Here is an 18481-nt window from a genome sequence, read left to right as displayed (position 1 = left end):
CATGCTTCGGTAACAAATGGTTCATATGGCTCTAAGCACTATGGGACTTAACATCTGAGGTCATCAGTCCCCTAGACTTAGAACTACTTAAACCTAACTAGCATAAGAACATCACACACATCCATGCCCGAGGCAGGATTCGAACCTGCGACCGCAGCAGCAGCGCGGTTCCGGACTGAAGCGCCTATAACCGCTCGGCCACAGCGGCCGTCACCATTGGTAACAACTTGTTAAGTCATACAATGAAGGCTTTCACGACCGGATGATATAGCTGCTGGTAAGCCTTTCGAAATATCAGGAACAGAAGAGTTCCTTGGACCACGACCTCACATCACGAAAGGTTTACCAGCAACTTGTAAAGTCTTTTGTCGGGTTGGTCTTTCTCTAAAAAATCCAAGTTTACTCCGATTTCATTTAAAGTGCTGTAAGGTATGAGTATCAATGTGGCAAAAGGCCAGTCGCTTTGTGTGGCAGATATTAAGCATCCGGGCAATACTGGGCATTGCAGCTAGTTAATGTATGTTTTAAACGACACAAATCCTTAAGACAGAAACTGGTAGTAGATAATACTTTTATTTCTCAAATTCAGAATATGATGAACATATAACTGACAGACATTGCTTTCTTATGCGCAAGTAAGTTCTGAACTTGCTGTGAAGACTATTTCTCAGGAGGAGCTGATTCATAAGGTGTTCCTTATAGTAATAACTTCCGAAATACTGATTCTATCATCTATTAGGATGAGTTGACCCTGTTAATTTGTCAGTCCTGCCAGAATTATAAATTGTTTCTCACAGAGTATATTTTATGTACTAAGTGCACCCGTATATAAATTCTACTGCACAGTATCAAAGAACAGGTTTTGAAAAATTAGGTGGTCGACAGTCCGTTACTATGCTTTTAGCTCCATTTTGTGAAGAGGCTTCATTACAGCGTATTTATGTCTGCCTGGGAAACTACCACTACGAAGAGATTTATGACCTAAGTAACTTAATATCTGAAGGCAGTGACTTTTAACCTCCTCTGGTACAGGCTGCAGCCCGGAGACCCATGGTAGTGACCTCACATATTTCCCGGCAGAACGCGTTTACGGACTCGCCGACATGCGTCTGTGCGAGAACACGCTGCGTGGCAGAATAGCGCCGCACAAGTTTCCCCACATAGTTCAGTGGCGCCAGCTTTCCCCGCCGGGCCGCCACTGACATACGTCACCCACATCTGAGCTATCGAGTTCCGCAATGCGCTGCTAATTAGAACCGGAGGCCTGTGACTCAGGGCCGTCAGAATCCCTTCCATAAGACGGCGTACACCGCACGGCCACGCTGTGTTCCTTTGTGGGGAAATCCTGCACAGGTGTTCGCCGACCGGTTTGTCTCTAGGACTGCGTACAAATCACGACTTGTCTCTCATACGGAAGGGCTGATTATGGCCGTAATTTGTGGAGAGAACGAATACTCCGCAGTGAAAATTTGCGCGTTTGAAAACAATAGTTTCAATTTTTTAGTAAGCAGCGAGTAACGTAAATTATGTCATTGGTGAATACAACGTATTTTTTTAATCTCTAACCTGTGGTCTAAACCAAACTGTTTCAATTAATATACTGAGGTGTAGCAAGCAAACTGGGCTCAGCTGTCTTTGAGGTAGATTGTCTCTTCGTAGTTTGTTGTAATAATCTACGTCTACATTTACATATGTATAGTACGAACCCAAAGTTCAGGACCAACCGACCGCCATGTCGTCCTCTGACAGTGACGTCATTTTGATGCGACACGGAGGGTCCTGGGATCAGCTGACAGCTCTTTCGGTTGTTGTCGGCTTACTTTACCTGTGAATGCGCTATTTCTCAACCATGTAGCTCATTACTCATCAATTAGCATCACGAGGCTGAGTGTACCCTGTTCCAATCCACACCAAGAAAAAATCCCTGGCAGTACCGGGAATCGAAACTGAGTCCTCCGCAAAACAGTAGACACGCTCACCATTGAGCCGCTGGGGCGAACTTATGTGTACTCTGCCAGCCACATTACGGTGTGTGGTGGAGGACACTTCGAGTACCACTATCTTTCTCCCCTCTCCACTGATCCATCCACAAAAGGTCCGTGGGCAGAACACACTGAGGTGACAAAAGTCATGGGGCGCCTCCTAATATCGTGTCGGACCCCCTTTTGCCTGGAGTAGTGCAGCAAGTCGACGTGGCATGGACTCAGCAAGTTCTTGGAATTCCCCTTCAGAAATACGGAGTCATGCTGTCTCTACAGCCGTCCATAGCTGCGAAAGTGTTGCTGGTGCAGGATTTTGTGCACGAACTGATCTCTGGATTACGTCCCACAAATGTTCGATGGAATTCATGATGGGCGATGTGTGAGCATAAATAATTCGCTCGGGGTGTCCAAAATGTTCTTCAAACTAATCGCAAACAATTGTGGCCCAGTGATACGATGCATTGTCGTCCATAAAAATTCCATCGTTTTTTGGGAATATGAAGTCCTTCAATGGTTGCAAATGGTCTCCAGGTAGCCGAACATTACCATTTCCTTATTTGGATACGGTTTCTGTTGTTTCTGACATGTCCGAAAGAACAGACACCTTATCCAAATAAGTATAAAGTCCTGGTAATACCGGCCATGACCTTCTTCTTCTGTGCTGACGCACACTTATTCGCCGAACTCTTGCTGGACTTGGTAAGAAGAGTAAAGAGTGAGTTGGGGTGGGACACTACGAATGCAGTGTGTGGATGAAAGGTGAGAATGTGGGTCTCGCGGGAGGCGTGCGCGCGATAGTCCCTGTAGTCGCACTATCCTCTGTGCCCTCGGTGGCTCAGATGGATAGAGCCTCTGCCATGTAAGCAGGAGATCCCGGGTTCGAGTCCCGGTCGGGGCACACATTTTCACCTGTCCCCGTTGATATATATCAAAGCCCGTCAGCAGCTGAAGGTATTAAATCAATTCTAATTATCATTTCCAGTGAGTGATCGGTTCAGTTGGACCAGAGGACCCAGTCAATGCCATGTAAACACAGTCTACATCATTATGGAGCTACCACTAGCTTGCACAGTGCCCTCTTGACAACCTGGGTCTGTGCCACACTCGAACCCTACCATCAGGTCTTACAAACTGAAGTCGGGTCACGTCTGACCAGGAACCTGTTTTCCAGTCGTCTAGGCTCCAATCGATGTGGTCACTAGCCCGGGAGAGGACCGCAGGCGATGTCGTCCTGTTAGCAAAGCCACCCACATCAAGTCGTCTGCTGCCACTGCCCATTAACGCAAAATCTCGCCGTATTGTCCCAATGGATACGTTCGTCTACGTCCCTCATTGATTTCTGCAGTTATTTTACCCGAGACACAGCTGGCCCTCTTTATGCATGATATACAACAGGCTCTAGATACCGGCTCCCAGGTTGACGCCATACTTCTTGACTTCCGAAAGGCGTTTGACTCAGTTGCGCACTGTCGCTTGCTACAAAAAGTGCGCGCTTACGGTCTATCAAGTGACATATGCGGTTGGATAGAAAGTTTTCAAACAGACAGTGAGCAGTATGTCGTTCTGAACGGGGTAACTTCAACAGAAACAAGAATAACTTCAGGAGTGCCCCAGGGCAGCGTAATAGGTCCTCTGCTTTTTACGATTTGCATAAACGATCTGGTTGATGGTATTGACAGCGGCCTTAGACTGTTTGCCGATAATGCTGTGGTCTACAGGAAAGCAGTATCACACGAAAGTTGTGAACAAATCAATGAGGATTTGCAGAAAATAAATGCGTGGTGTAATGACTGGCAGTTATCTCTCAATATTAGTAAGTGTAACCTACTGCGTATAACAAGGCGAAAATCCCCATTATTGTATGAGTACAAAATAAATGATCAGTCTTTGGAAGCGGTAACATCAGTCAAGTATCTGGGTGTGACAATTCGAAATGATCTCAAATGGAATGATCAGATTACACAAGTAACGAGTAAGGCGAACTCTATGTTGCGGTTTATTGGTAGAATACTGAAGCGATGCAGTCCTTCAGCAAAGGAAATAGCTTGCAATACGTTAGTTCGTCCAGTCTTAGAGTATTGTTCGTCTGTGTAGGACCCTTACCAGTTGGGTCTGACTCAAGAAATTGAGAAGGTCCAAAGAAGAGCGGCAAGTTTCGTGACTGGTACATTTAGCCATCGCGAGAGCATTACAAATCTAATAGAAAGTTTGAAGTGGGATACACTTGCACATAGACGACGCGCTAAACAGAAGGGACTGCTTACTAAATTCCGAAATCCAATCTTCACCGAGGATGTAGAGCATATATTATTATCACCAACTTTCAAATCGCGTAATGATCATCATTCAAAGATAAGGGAAATAAAAGCTCGTACTGAGGCGTTCAGACAGTCGTTTTTCTCTCGTGCGATCCGCGAGTGGAACAGAGGGAGGGAAATATGACTTTGGCGCGAATTGTGCCCTCCGCCACGCACCGCTTGGTGGCTAGTGGAGTACATATATGTAGATGCCGATATGTAGATGTAGAGTGTTGCTTGTCTATTGACACTGACAACTCTGCGCAAACGCCACTACTCTCATTCGTTAAATGAAGGCCGGCGGCCATTGCGTTGTTCGTGGTGAGAGGCAATGCCAGAAATTTGGTATTATTGGCACACTCTTGACCCTCTGGATCTCGTAATTTTGAATTCCCTAACGGTTTACATAAATCTAGCTCCAACCACCATTCCGCGTTCAAACGCTATTAATTCCCGTCGTGCCAGCCATAATCACGGCAGAAGCCTTTTTCACGCCTAACACCTGAGTACAAATAATAGTTCCGCCAATCCAATGTCTTTTTTTACCTTGTTTACGCGATACTACCGCCATCTATATATGTGCATGTCGCTATCCAATGACTTGTCACCTCAGAGTAATTGTCGGTAAATCTCCGTGTTAGATCTAATTTTTGGATTTTCTCGCTCGTTATGGTCGTTTCGTAGGACGTATGAGGAAGAAAGTAATGTGTTGCCCAACCCCTAGGAACTCAGTATATCGATATTTTCCCTTGACGCACAATAGCATTTTTGTGGCGTCTGTCACTGAAGTTTTTTGAGCATATCTGTAACGCTCTCGCATCGACTAAACTACATTCGTATATCTGTAACACCCTATCGCTGACTAATCGATCCCGTAGCGAAGTGTGCCGATCTCCTATAGGTCCTCTCTATTTCTCCTACTGATATAACCTGATATGAGACTCAGCTGATGAGCAATACTCGAGAACCATTCGAACTAGTGTTTCGCAAGCTAATTCTGTTGTGGATGCTATACATTTCCTTAAGTTTCTTCTAATGAATCTCATCCTGGCATCTGCTTTTGCTGCAGTATTTGGCCATTCTGCTTTAGGTGGCTCTCGATGGTCCTAGGTATTTTACGAAAGTCACTGTTTGGTTAAAATGGCTTTGAGCACAATGAGACTTTAACATCTGAGGTCATCAGTCCCCTAGAACTTAGAACTAGTTAAACCTAACTAACCTAAGGAGATCACACACATCCATGCTCGATCCAGGATTCGAACCTGCGACCGTAGCGGTCGCGCAGTTCCAGACTGAAGCGCTTAGAACCGCTCGGCCACAACGGCCGGCAAAGTCACTGTTTCCAGTGATTGGTCTTCAGCGGTATAATCGTACATTAATGGATTTCGTCGCCAATTTATGTTCACTACGTTACATTTATTTACGCTCAGGGTCAACTCCCAGTCCCTATTTTAATCATTGGTTTTACGCAGGCCTTCCTGTAATTCGCTACAGCCTTCTGGCGTGGCTGCCTTCTTATAGCCGACAGCATCATCTGTGGGCAGCTTCATGGAGCTTCTGTCGTTATCCACCAGATCAATTACACTACTGGCCATTACAATTGCTACACCACGAAGATAACGTGCTACAGACGCGAAATTTAACCGACAGGAAGAAGATGCTGTGATATGCAAATGATTAGCTTTTTAGGGCATTCACACAAGGTTGGCGCCGGTTGCGACACCTACAACGTGCTGACACGAGGAAGGTTTCCAAACGATTTCTCATACACAAACGGCAGTTGACCGGCGTTGCCTGGTGAAACGTTGTTGTGATGGCTCGTGTAAGGAGGAGAAATGCGTAACATTACGTTTCCGACTTTGATAAAGCTCGGATAGTAGCCTATTGCGATTGCTCTTTATCGTATCGCGACATTGCTGCTCGCGTTTGTCGAGATCCAATGACTGTTAGCAGAATATGGAATCGGTGGGTTCAGGACGGTAATAAGGAACACCGTGCTGGATCCAAACGGCCTCGTATCACTAGCAGTCGAGATAACAGGCATCTTATCCGCATGGCTGTAAAGGATCGTGCAGCCACGTCTCGATCCCTGAGTCAACAGATGGGGACGTTTCCAAGACAACAACCATCTGCACGAACAGCTCGACGACGTTTGCAGCAGCATGGACTATCAACTTTGAGACCATGGCTGCGGTTACCCTTGACGCTGCATCACAGACAGGAGCGCCTGCGATGGTGTACTCAACGACGAAACTGGGTGCACGAATGGCAAAACGTCATTTTTTCGGGAGAATCCACGTTTGGTTACAGCATCATAATGGTCGCCTCCATGTTTGGCGACATCGCGGTGAACGCACATTGGAAGCGTGTATTCGTCATCGCCATACTGGCGTATCACCCAGCGTGATGATATGGTGTGCCATTGGTTACACGTATCGGTCACCTCTTGTTCACATTGACGGCACTTTGAACAGTGGACGTAACATTTCAGATGAGTTACGACCCGTGGCTCTACCTTTCATTCGATCCCTGCAAAACCCTACATTTCAGCAGGATAATGCACGACCGCATGTTGCAGGTCCTCTACGCGCCTTTCTGGATATAGAAAAAGTTCGACTGCTGCCCCGGGCAGCACATTCTCCAGATCTCTCACCAATTGAAAACGTCTGGTCAATGGTGGCCGAGCAACTGGCTCGTCATAATACGCCAGTCACTACTCTTGTTGAACTGTGATATCGTGTTGAAGCTGCATGGGCAGCTATACCTGTACACGCCATCCAAGCTTTGTTTGACTCAATGCCCACTCGTATCAATGCCGTTATTACGGCCAGAGGTGGTTGTTCTGGGTACTGATTTCTCAGAATCTATGCACGCAAATTGCGTGAAAATGTAATCACATGTCAGTTCTAGTATAATATATTTTTCCAATGAATAGCCTTTTATTATGTGCATTTCTTCTTGGTGTAGCAATTTTAATGGCCAGTAGTGTATATACTGTATAAACACTAACTGTCCTATCACGCTTCCTTAAGGTACTCCTGAAATCACCTTTACACCTGTCGATTTTGTTCCGTTAAGCGGGACGTGTTGAGTTCTAACTGTAAGGAAGTCCTGAATCCAGACGCCAATCTTGTCCGATATCAAATAAGCTCGTGTTTTGCTCTCTAAAAGTTAATTGTCACTTTTCCCCTGGTTTTAGTTATTCCTGTAAGGGTCTTCAAGTGTCCCTGTAAGTTACTGTTCGCTTTGATTCTCTTTAGCTTCATTATGTTGAACGATCGATGATGAGTACATTTTAGTGAAGCAGTCTCTTTCAGTTTTACTTAGTACGCGGAATGAAGCTTTTACTATGCAAACGAGGCTGACGTTGTTGTAAGACTGCCTGACACGTTAAAACTGTATGCCGTACTGGGACTGGTGTTGGGACTCTTGCGCTTCGAATAACCACCTCATGCGGATGATAGGCTTCCTTGTTGTTCACAAGTTTCATTATTTTTAGAGGGATAAACTAACGCAACGGTGTTCATCTTTGGTACGGCAGTGTAAAAGGCGTCATGAAGTAGACTAATAGTTTCGCATTTCTGTCCATGTCGTTCATGCTCGCTAATCTTTAGGTTCCCGCTGGAAGTCGGACGTAAATGTGCATCCGCACTTAAGCTTGCGGATTCATTGCCCACTGAGGCGAATCAGTTATATGAATTCATGACGTCTGTTCTTCTGGACTTGTTGATACATGTAACACTCTACATAGACCATATTCTGATAAGTACTCCCTTACGGGAAGAACATTTAGATATTATCTGCCGAGTGCTAGGAGCTTTTAGAAGAGATGGAGTCACAGTCAACTTGCATACATCAGAGTTCGTCAAGTCTCAGATTAAGTTCCTTGGACAGGTAATTTTTGGCGCGGAACTGACCCGACTAAAATGGAAGCTGTGAGAAATGATCCAGCACCAAAGTGTCATAAAAAAATGAAATCTTTTCTCAGTTTCTGCAACTTCCATCGTCGCTTACTTCCTGGACGTTGTCTGCCTGCACCTATACTTCTCGAACTTTTATAGGATACCTGATGGAAATGGAATAAGGAACATCAAGAAGCGATTGAGTTAATTAAGAGACAACTGTGTGAGGCATCAATACTTCATCATGCTGATTTGAGCGAAAACTTCCATCTTGATACTGAATCTAGTGATCATGCGCTGCATGCAGAATAGTAACAGTTAAATGAAGTTAACAGAGCCACTGAACATCGTGCTGTCGCATTCGCGAGTCACAGACTTACTGACTGGGAAAGAAAATATATAGACACGGAAAGAGAAGCACTTGCCATTGCACTAAATTGTTACTAAATTGTAAACTAATGCACAGCAGACTAACCCGTTGAGTGTAGCACTTCAGGAGTATTATTTAGAGATTTAGTGTGTGTGAAATCTTATGGACTTAACTGCTAAGGTCATCAGTCCCTAAGCTTACACACTGCTTAACCTAGATTATCCTAAGGACAAACACACACACCCATGCTCGAGGGAAGACTCGAACCTCCGCCGGGACCAGCCGCAGGAGATTTAGTATATACATTTTGAATCGGATGCTCTTTCAAGACTGTCAGAGGAATTCGAATCAATTCGTGTTGCGCATCCCAAGCAGAAGGAAGTGAGAACTCATTTTATGAGATCTGTAGAACGCGAACGTTTTATACGAAAATTCTTACATAACATCAGACGTGAGCAGGAGGTGCGTGAATTCTTAAAATGATTACAGAAAAAATATGACATTCCTGGCACAGAGGCTACTGACAAGATACACAATTATTTAAAACGTGACGATGTGTTATGGAGGAGAACTAACGTGAATTCAACTAATTGGAGGATGTAGATGAACTAACAAAGTATGTTTACATTAGGTACATTCACTTTGGGCTGTGCAAGTGTGTGCTGAAGCTACAAGAGAATGTTATTTTCATCAACATGGTTGAGAAAATCAGATCGATCCAGATGCGTCGTAATCTGTGTGGGCCTTTGCCTCGATCTAAGGGAAGCTTCACCCAAGTTCTGGTTGTTATGGACGTATTTTCAAAATTTATACGACTCCACCCACTCAGAAAAGCCAACAAACAACAAAATTATAATTGAAAAACTGAAAGTGGAGTATTTCGTCAGTATAGTTGAGCCAGAGAGCGTTTTGTCACATAACTGGCCACAGTTTCCTTCAAATCTATAGACAGATTTTAAGCAGTAAGAAGGAATTCGACACATTGCGATATATTTTTATAGGCGAGCCTCAAAATCCTCAGAGCGGATTATGCGTGAGTTGGGACGTCTATTCCATGTGTACAGTGGAAAAAAGCATAAGAAACGGATTGAAAGATTAGGCGATTTTAAAGCACTTATCAGTAGTTTGTCATAATATTGCCAGCATGCGCCTTGTTTTGGTAAGAAACCTGAAAATATTTTCAATGAATACATTAATTTTTCACGGAAGAAAGAGATAACGCAGAAAGAACGACTTAAAATCGCGTCAGAGATGATGTCAGAAAGAGCAGAAGAGAGGATAGTTGCACATGTTAAAATAGTAAATCCAGTTGCGTACGAAGTAGATGACTTGATCCTAATCCGAATGCAAACGAAATCATCTAGCATGAATAAAGAAATAATGAAGTTTAATCACTGCTATCATGGACCATTCAAAATTAGGAACGTCGTTCACCCCAATTCTTTTGAAAAGGAGATGGCAAGATCTGGAAAAATCACAGCCTTCAACATGTCAAAAACATAAAGTTGTAGCGAACTGTAGTTTTTAGCCGCAGTGAGTTAAGTGCTATGTGACAATTTTGAATCAATGTGTCGCCTAACTGCGCGAGACGATGCAGCAGACAACAACAGTGGCTCGTGTCGCGAATGTGTTGTTTACGTGCAGGGAGATAGGAACGTGGTGCATTACGCACGCATCATGACTGTGTTTGGTTCTCAGTGCTGCCGTAAAAAAATTTCTGTGCATTCATGTTGACGAACTGTCCAATGGAACGCCGTTGTGGTGGCACGCAGAACTGTGGGAGACTGACGAATGGCTTTGTCAACACGCCAAGATGTATGACGAATCAGCGACGCTGGAGATCTTTCGCTGTTAAAACTACTGTAACATGATCTTCAGTCCACTGCGGCGTCGATGCCGTAGCCCATTACTTTGAGAAACCACATAATTGCATGTGAATTACAATTCAGCATTTTGAATGGTTTTAAAAAGGCAAAATATCCAGTGAAGTGTTTATGACGATTTAATGTGATCTTTAGTCCCCAGCGGCGACAATGTAACAGCGTGTCAAGTACGGCTTAACAAGTACGTGGGGAGCAAAAGCAGACAGCCTAATGAAATGGTTAACATCAGTTCTGTGAAGTGCAATAACTATCGGTGTCTCATAATGAGCAATATGATTAAATTTTTGTCAGGTGTACCACAATGGATGATCATGCCAAGTCATGTGCAAACGTGTCACTACTACTGGGTGAGTAGATTGCACACTGTGTGCCAAGGTAGTTAATTTCTTTTATTGTATGACAGTTTTAGATGAATATCTGCCTTTATTTATGACACTAATAAGCTTTTATAGGGTAATAATACACACATTTGCTAGTGTAAAATTTCCTTTGAGGTGTTATAGTAGCGTAAGTAACAATTATTCGTGTTTATACTTACTTATTTGCAACAACGCATTTCTTATAAATCTAGCATGTACACAGCCTCTACACTTATTCAGTAGGCATATGCTAGTGTTTTACGCAATTCTAATATCTGTTTACTTGGATAATTTTATCTGTATCTACTCTCATTTATGTAAACGGTGTTATTTCTCATACCATTTTAATTTCATTATAGTGTATGTGGTAAACCGTGAACTTTAATGGAGCATTACGGTATATTAATAATTTTTACTTATGGACCGTCTGACAGCAACTTTATTCAGTTGCTGTCAGACGGTCCATAAGTAAAAATTATTAATATACCGTAATATTACACGCATCTGAGGAAGACAGGACTATAAAAGTTTAATGGAGCAATTCAAAATGAGTAACACGACTTGCCAATTACATATAGTTACAGCACCGTTTGTTACTTATGTACAGGATACTTGTTCTTCCTTTGCTTATTTGTTAATTAACACAAATGATTTTGTAGTGAAATGAAGATTTGGACAAATCGTCTAATATTTTTTTTACTACTAATTTCATTCATAAGCATGCTTTTATACTTTGATGTCATATGGGTTAGCTACGGCGGACATACGCAGTAATAATATACAAAGCGTATTACCCATGTGAGAGACATAAGTTAGTTACAAGAATGCAAAATTTACTGTAATTAACATTATTTTCGTCAGATAACTTACTGTTTTCTCATATTCTGAAAATGAGTTGTTCTCATAATTTCTAGTATCATCTCTGATGAGAATTAATGCTGTAACAGTGCACACTTGTGTCCTTATTAAATAGTTAGTCAATCATATTAACAGTAAGGATCATTAATATTTTCATTGCACTTAGCATGAAACTTGTTCATACGAACTGACACTTATCTGTGCCACTAATTACTGTTTCATTAAAGGTGATTAATTTATGAGATTTATTAACAGAAATTTTTATTTGATTTTTGAAAGTTTTGTCTTTTTCTCTTCTTCTTAACTTTCAATACAAATTTTGTGTTACCACTAAAGTTAAAGTTTTAATTTTGGTACGGATATGTAACAGAACAGTACCCTTACGTGTTGGTATATAACATCGCTGACTCCAACAATTCGCAATGGAGTGCGTGGCGTACAAAGATGAGATGTGAATTAGCTATGATGGAGGTAATAGCAGTCGTGAGCTAGCTGTGGTGTAGCAAGACGGCTCTCATTTATGGCACATAGTTCGCAAAGTAAAGTGTAAGTTCTAAGGTGAAGCCGATTTCAAGTGAATTTATATGAATGAATCGTATTTCACCTTTATGGGGTTCACTGATTTGGTTAGATAGATAACCTGATTCACCATAATTAAGATTATTGTTCAACAAAGCTAAGAATCATAATCGTCAGAAATAAAATCAAATCATGTTAGATATAACTCTGTCATTATCGATGGAGATGGGCAGAACGAGGTTATAATCTGTTTTTAAAAATTGATATAAACTGATGGCAAGCACCTGAAAATTAACCCTCAAGGTTCGAAATGCATAGTGCATTGAAATAAAAATCACGATTAGTTACTGAAGACGGTATGTTTTCTTGTTTTAATCAAATACTGCAGTCACGATGACAACATGGACAACAATGCACAATGTCAAGATGTATTTTTGTGCCGGCTATATTTGGGCGGATGGAGATACCTGGGTGGCTATTGCTATCAAATGTATAGGCTTGAACCTCTCAAATGGTTCAAATGGCTCTGAGCACTATGGGACATAACATCTGAGGTCATCAGTCCCCTAGAACTTAGAACTACTTAAACCTAACTAACCTAAGGACATTACACACATCCATGCCCGAGGCAGGATTCGAACCTGCGACCGTAGCAGTCCCGCAGTTCCGGACTGAAGCGCCTAGAACCGCACGGCCACCGCGGCCGGCTGAACCTCTCACACAAGAAGGTAAGAAAGTAGAGCTTTTTTGAACAAAGGATAACGCCATTTCTTCCAGACAGCAGGACAAACTGCAATTACATCAAATGTAAATCAATTTCATGCACACAACGACGCCTCCCAGACGCCACTCTCTACGCCTTTTACACGATACTGTAAAGTTTTCAACATAGGAGTGCAGCAAATGGATTCTAGAGACTGTAGAACAGCTGGAGAGAGAGGTGTGTGGTCCACTGAGTGAGAAAAAAGGTACTCACCACGCTTGGCCCGTCGGTCGAGCAGCAGCACGAACTTCTGCATGGAGCCTGGGAAGTCCACGGCTAGCAGCGTCTCGATGGAACCGCGCGACCTCTTGCGGGGGCGTATGTGCTTCAGACTGATCACCAGGTTGTCGCTCTTCACGACCTCCGTCAGCTGCCGCGTCGCCTCTGTAACACCAGAGCACACCTGTCGTCAGACCGGGAGACACACAAAGGCGCAGCCGCAGAGTCGTCCACCATCACCCAGCCATGGTACGACCAACAGCACCGCCTGTAAGGAAAGCCAGCAAACAGCAGGTCATCGATTTTGCTCATCCTTCATATGCATGTGCTTTAATACGATGATCCTGTAAAGCGTTTTCCATATATTCTCTTTACGGGAGCTGCAGCTGTCGAAGAGTTGCAGTAGCGCAACCAGCTAACCTGGTAGACTAGAATTCTGCAGTGTATTTCATTCGAGTCACGTCATTATTTTACTAGTCTTCCATCAAGCACTTTCAACGCTACAACGAAACATGTAAATATGTTTTTGCGGAAAGGAACAATCATTGTGTTACATTCTTGGTGAGGTGTAATGACTAATCATGATGAAAAGAACATTTATTTATCGATACATCCACGCGCCTATCACAAATACGGTGTACGTTATTCAAAGAAGGTATGGCCAATTATAACTTTACTACAATAGGCGCATTACTTGCATATAAAGTGTAGACTACGGTATAACAATAAGGAATTGTGATTAAATTATTTATTTATCGACAGATCCGTACTCTTATAGTTTTATTCAAAGCACGTATAGCCCTGGCTGACTTCCACTGCCAAGGGCCTTGCCGCAGTGCAACGCCGGTTCCCGTCAGAGCACCGAAGTTAAGCGCTGTCGGGCTGTGCCAGCACTAGGATGGGTGAGCAACCGGTCTGCCGAGAGCTGTTGGCAAGCGGGCTGCACTGAACCCATGTCAGACAAATTGAGGAGCTACTTGATCGAGAAGTAGGGGCTCCGGTCTCGTAAACTGACATACGGCCGGGAGAACGGTGTGCTGACCACATGCCCCTCCACATCCGCATCCAGTGACGCCTGTGGGCTGAGGATGACACCGCAGCCGGTCGGTACTTTTGGGCCTTCATGGTCTGTTATGGTGGAGTTTAGTTTTTTATGATTTCCACTGTATCACACTGTAGCCGCTAGACAAACTGATACTTGAATCGACAAGGCACGTCTCATTCGGGTGTGTGATTACACGTGTCGTCTCACAACTTGCCAGAATATATGTGAGCCCAGTGTCGTCGTATGACATCTTCCACTGGTAGTAATTAGCATTTCTGTGAAACTCTCGCGTCGGCCAAAGGAACTCATGGTGAATTGGCCAGCTCTTCTTTTGATGTTCCTCGACTTCTATCAAAGTTGGTATAGGTTCCAGACTGATGAACAGTATTCAATAATAGTTCGCATGAGAGTGTAGTCAGAGGTTACGTTTGGGCATGAATTACACTTCCAAGTAAAGAACTTCGAATGAATATCAGTCAGAGATCTACACGAGTCACAGTTTTTGCATGGGATCGTCAGGTCTGTGGTCGCCATTTTCACCATTTACCGTTTCTGAGATGTACGAAGTACTGTCTAAAAGGTATGGAATACGGATTGAGTGTAAATTGAAGAAAGATGAAAATAATGAGAAGTAGCATAAATAACATTACTGAGAAACTTACTATCAAAATTTGAGGCCACGAAATATATGAAGTGAAGAAATTGTGCTACCTTGGTAGCAAACAATAACACACGACAGACACAGCCAGAAGGACATAAAAAGCAGACTAGCACACGTAAAGAAGGCATCCCTGGGCAAAAGATGCCTACCAATATCAAATATCGGCTTTAATTTAACGATGAAATTTTATGAGGATGTACGTTTGGCGCACAGCGTTGTATAGAAGTGAATCTTGGACAGTGGGAAACCGTAAAAGAATGGAATCGAAACATTTGACGTATGCTGTTACAGATAGATGTTGAAAATTACACGGACTGATAAGGTAAAGAATGAGGCACAAAAAACATTGGCAAGAAGATACAGGCTGGTAAGAAGTGTGTTAAGACACCAGAGAATAATTTCACGGTACTAGATGGAAGCATAGAAGATAAAAATGCAGGATAAGACGGAGGTATGAAGCTGTTGGCAAGGAAGAGGCATTCTTGTCGGCCCTCAACAAACCAATCACAAGATACGTTGCCCATTACTGTAATGATGCATTGGACATGTAGTACGTGTTCGAAAGGTAAGCTACGGCAATCCATAGTGCTTGTAATTTACTCAAACTGCAGTTCGGTATTTCCCTGTCGGTGCATTCACCAAAGAGTATGGGAAAGACACTTTGATAAAATATGTAATCCATATTTAAATAAAACTTTAAATGGTTCAAATTATTCAGCAGCCAGTCCATGTGGGAAACATGAGAAGACGCTTTGGATTTCTTCGATATCTGCAATTATCATGACTGGATCGAATGCGCTGACATCTGCATATCCACAACACTTTCTCACAATTTTCCCAATAACTCTGGCAGGCAGCGAAAGACTTCACGTGGGGCCAATAGTAGGGCTTCTCCGGTTCGTTTGACTAACAGGTTTCGGGCGTTATCTGTGGCTGACAAAGTGTCTGAGCCAGATGCAGTCGTCCACCCTGTTCCATCTGGAACCGTGCGACCGCTACGGTCGCAGGTTCGAATCCTGCCTCGGGCATGGATGTGTGTGATGTCCTTAGGTTCAAAATGGTTCAAATGGCTCTGAGCACTATGGGACTTAACTACTGAGGTCATCAGTCCCCTAGAACTTAGAACTACTTAAACCTAACTAACCTAAGGACATCACACACATCCATGCCCGAGGCAGGATTCGAACCTGCGACCGTAGCGGTCACGCGGTTCCAAACTGACGCGCTTAGAACCGCACGGCCACACCGGCCGGCTGTCCTTAGGTTAGTTAGGTTTAAGTAGTTCTAAGTTCTAGGGGACTGATGACCTCATAAGTTAAGTTCCATAGTGCTCAGAGCCATTTGAACCCTGTTCCAGAGGAAGCTTTTCGGTCCGCAAGGTCTGGGTACACAGAGGGTGGGTTTCCTGGTAGTTGGGAGCTCTAACGTTAGACGCGTAATGGGGCCACTTAGGACATGGCTACCAAGGAGCGGAAGGAAGCCAGTGTGCACTCCGTATGCATAACGGGGGGAGTCATTCCGGATGTGGAAAGGGTGCTTCCGGATGCCATGAAGAGTACAGGGTGCAGCCAACTGCAGGTGGTAGCCCATGTCGGTACCATGGACGTGTGTCCCTTTGCATCGGAGGAGATTCTCTCTGGTTTCAGGCGGCTAGCGGAAATAGTAAAGACTACCAGTCTTGCTTCCGAGATTACGGCGGAGCTCACCATCTGCAGCATCGTCGACAGAACCGACTGTGGTCTTTGGTGCATAGCCGAGTAGGGGGTTTGAACAGAGGCTGAGGCAGTTCTGTGACCGTGTAGGCTGCAGATTCCTTGACTTACGCCATCGGGTGGTGGGTTTCCGGGTTCCGCTTAATAGACCAGGAGTCCACTACACACAGGAAGCGGCTACACGGGTAGCTGGGGCTGTGTGCAAGGAACTGAGCGGTTTTTTAGGTTAGAGGGTCTCAGGAAACCACAGAAAGGGCGTCCGTCTAAAAGGGGGCAGGTAAAACACAGTAAGGTAGTTGTACAAACGATCGGTATTGTAAATTGTCGTAGCTGTGTTGGGAAAGAACCAGAGTACCAAGCCCTAATAGAAAGCACTGAAGCTCAAATAGTTATAGGTACAGAAAGCTGGTTAAAGCCGGAAATCAGCCGAAATTTTTTCAAACGACTTAACAGAAAGGATAGATTAAATACAGTTGGTGCTGGAGTATTTATTGCTGTCAGAAGTAGAAGCCTTGTAGTGAAACTGAAGTAGATAGTTCCTGCGAAATAGTATGGGTAGAGGTTATACTTGACAATCGGACTAAACTATTAATTGGATCGTTTTACCACCCCTCGACTCAGACGATATAGTTGCTGACCAGTCCAAAGAAAACTTGAGTCTCATTTCAAATAGGTACCCCACTGCTGGAAAAATTATACGTTTAAAGCCGGCGGTAGGCATAAAACGTCATCCGAAATTGTACTGAATGCTTTCTCAGCAAATTATTTTGAACAATTAGTTCATGAGCCCACTCGAAGCGTAAATGGTTGCGAAATCATACTTGACCTCTTAGCAACAAATAATCCTGGACAAATAGGGAGCATCATGACGAATACGGGGATTAGCGACCACAAGGCAGTTGCTGCTAGGCTGAATCCAGTAACACTCACAACCATCAAAAGGAAACGCAAAGTATATATATTTTTTAAAAAAAGCTGATAAAAATGCTCTTAACACCTTTTTAAGAGACAATCTCCACTCCATCCGATTTGATTACGTAAGCGTAGAAAAGACGTGGAATGATTTCAAAAAGACAGTATCGACGGTAATTGAGAGATATATACCACATAAATTAATAAGTGATGGTACTCATCCCCCACGGTACACAAAAAGGGTCAGATCGCTGTTGCAGAAGCAACGGAAAAAGCATGCCAAATTTAAAAGAACGCAAAGTCCCGAAGATTGGCAAAGTTTTGCAGAAATTCGAAATATAGCGCTTGCTTCAATGTGAGATGCTTTTAATAATTAGCACAACGAAACTCTGTCTCAGAATCTGGCAAAAAAATCCAACGAGATTCTGCTCACGGTTTCACGAGTCTCTGGAGATGATTTTACAAGACGGTAAATGACAGCATCCTCTGCAAACAATCTGATACGAACTGTAACCTTTCTGACAGGAAATCACGAATCCAGTCGCACAACTGAGGCGATACTCGGTAGGCACACAGCTTGGTTAGAAGACGCTAGTGAGGAACATGTCGAAAGCCTTCAGGAAATCTAAAGATATGGAATCAATTTGACATCCCCTGTCGATAGCACTCATCACTTCATGAGTATAAAGAGCTAGTTGTGTTTCACAAGAACAATGTTTTCTGAATCCGCGCTGACTATGTGTCAATAAATCTATTTCCTCTACGTAATTCATAATGTTCGAACAAGGTATATGTTCCAGAAGCCTACTGCAAATCGACGTTAGCGATGTAGGCCTGTAATTCAGCGGTTTCTCCAATTTCCCTTTTTTGTTATTGGTGTGACTTGAGAAACTTTCCAGTCTTTAGGTACAGATCTTTCTGTGAGCGAGCGGTTGTAAATAATTGCTAAATATGGAGCTTGTTCTTGATGGAATTCAGAAACATTCACTTCATCTTCTT

The 18481-nt window shown here is 43.4% G+C and overlaps 1 protein-coding gene and 1 non-coding gene across 2 annotated transcripts in view; one reads left to right on the top strand and one right to left on the bottom strand.

Annotated features, from left to right (window-relative positions):
- Nucleotides 1-18481, bottom strand: part of LOC124615417 (cartilage oligomeric matrix protein) — a 394327-nt gene that overhangs the window by 218870 nt on the left and 156976 nt on the right. Inside the window, exon 2 of the mRNA XM_047143289.1 lies at nt 13147-13317. Coding sequence (XP_046999245.1) covers nt 13147-13317 — 171 coding nt within the window. The remainder of the gene's footprint in view (nt 1-13146; nt 13318-18481) is intronic.
- Nucleotides 2806-2880, top strand: Trnat-ugu. Its single transcript has one exon. It is a non-coding gene; the product is annotated as a tRNA-Thr (tRNA).

Source organism: Schistocerca americana, chromosome 5, assembly GCF_021461395.2.
Source record: "Schistocerca americana isolate TAMUIC-IGC-003095 chromosome 5, iqSchAmer2.1, whole genome shotgun sequence".
NCBI classification, from domain to species: domain Eukaryota; kingdom Metazoa; phylum Arthropoda; class Insecta; order Orthoptera; family Acrididae; genus Schistocerca; species Schistocerca americana.
Note: the sequence above shows the minus strand (reverse complement) of the source record. Positions and strands in the feature narration are given on the sequence as shown.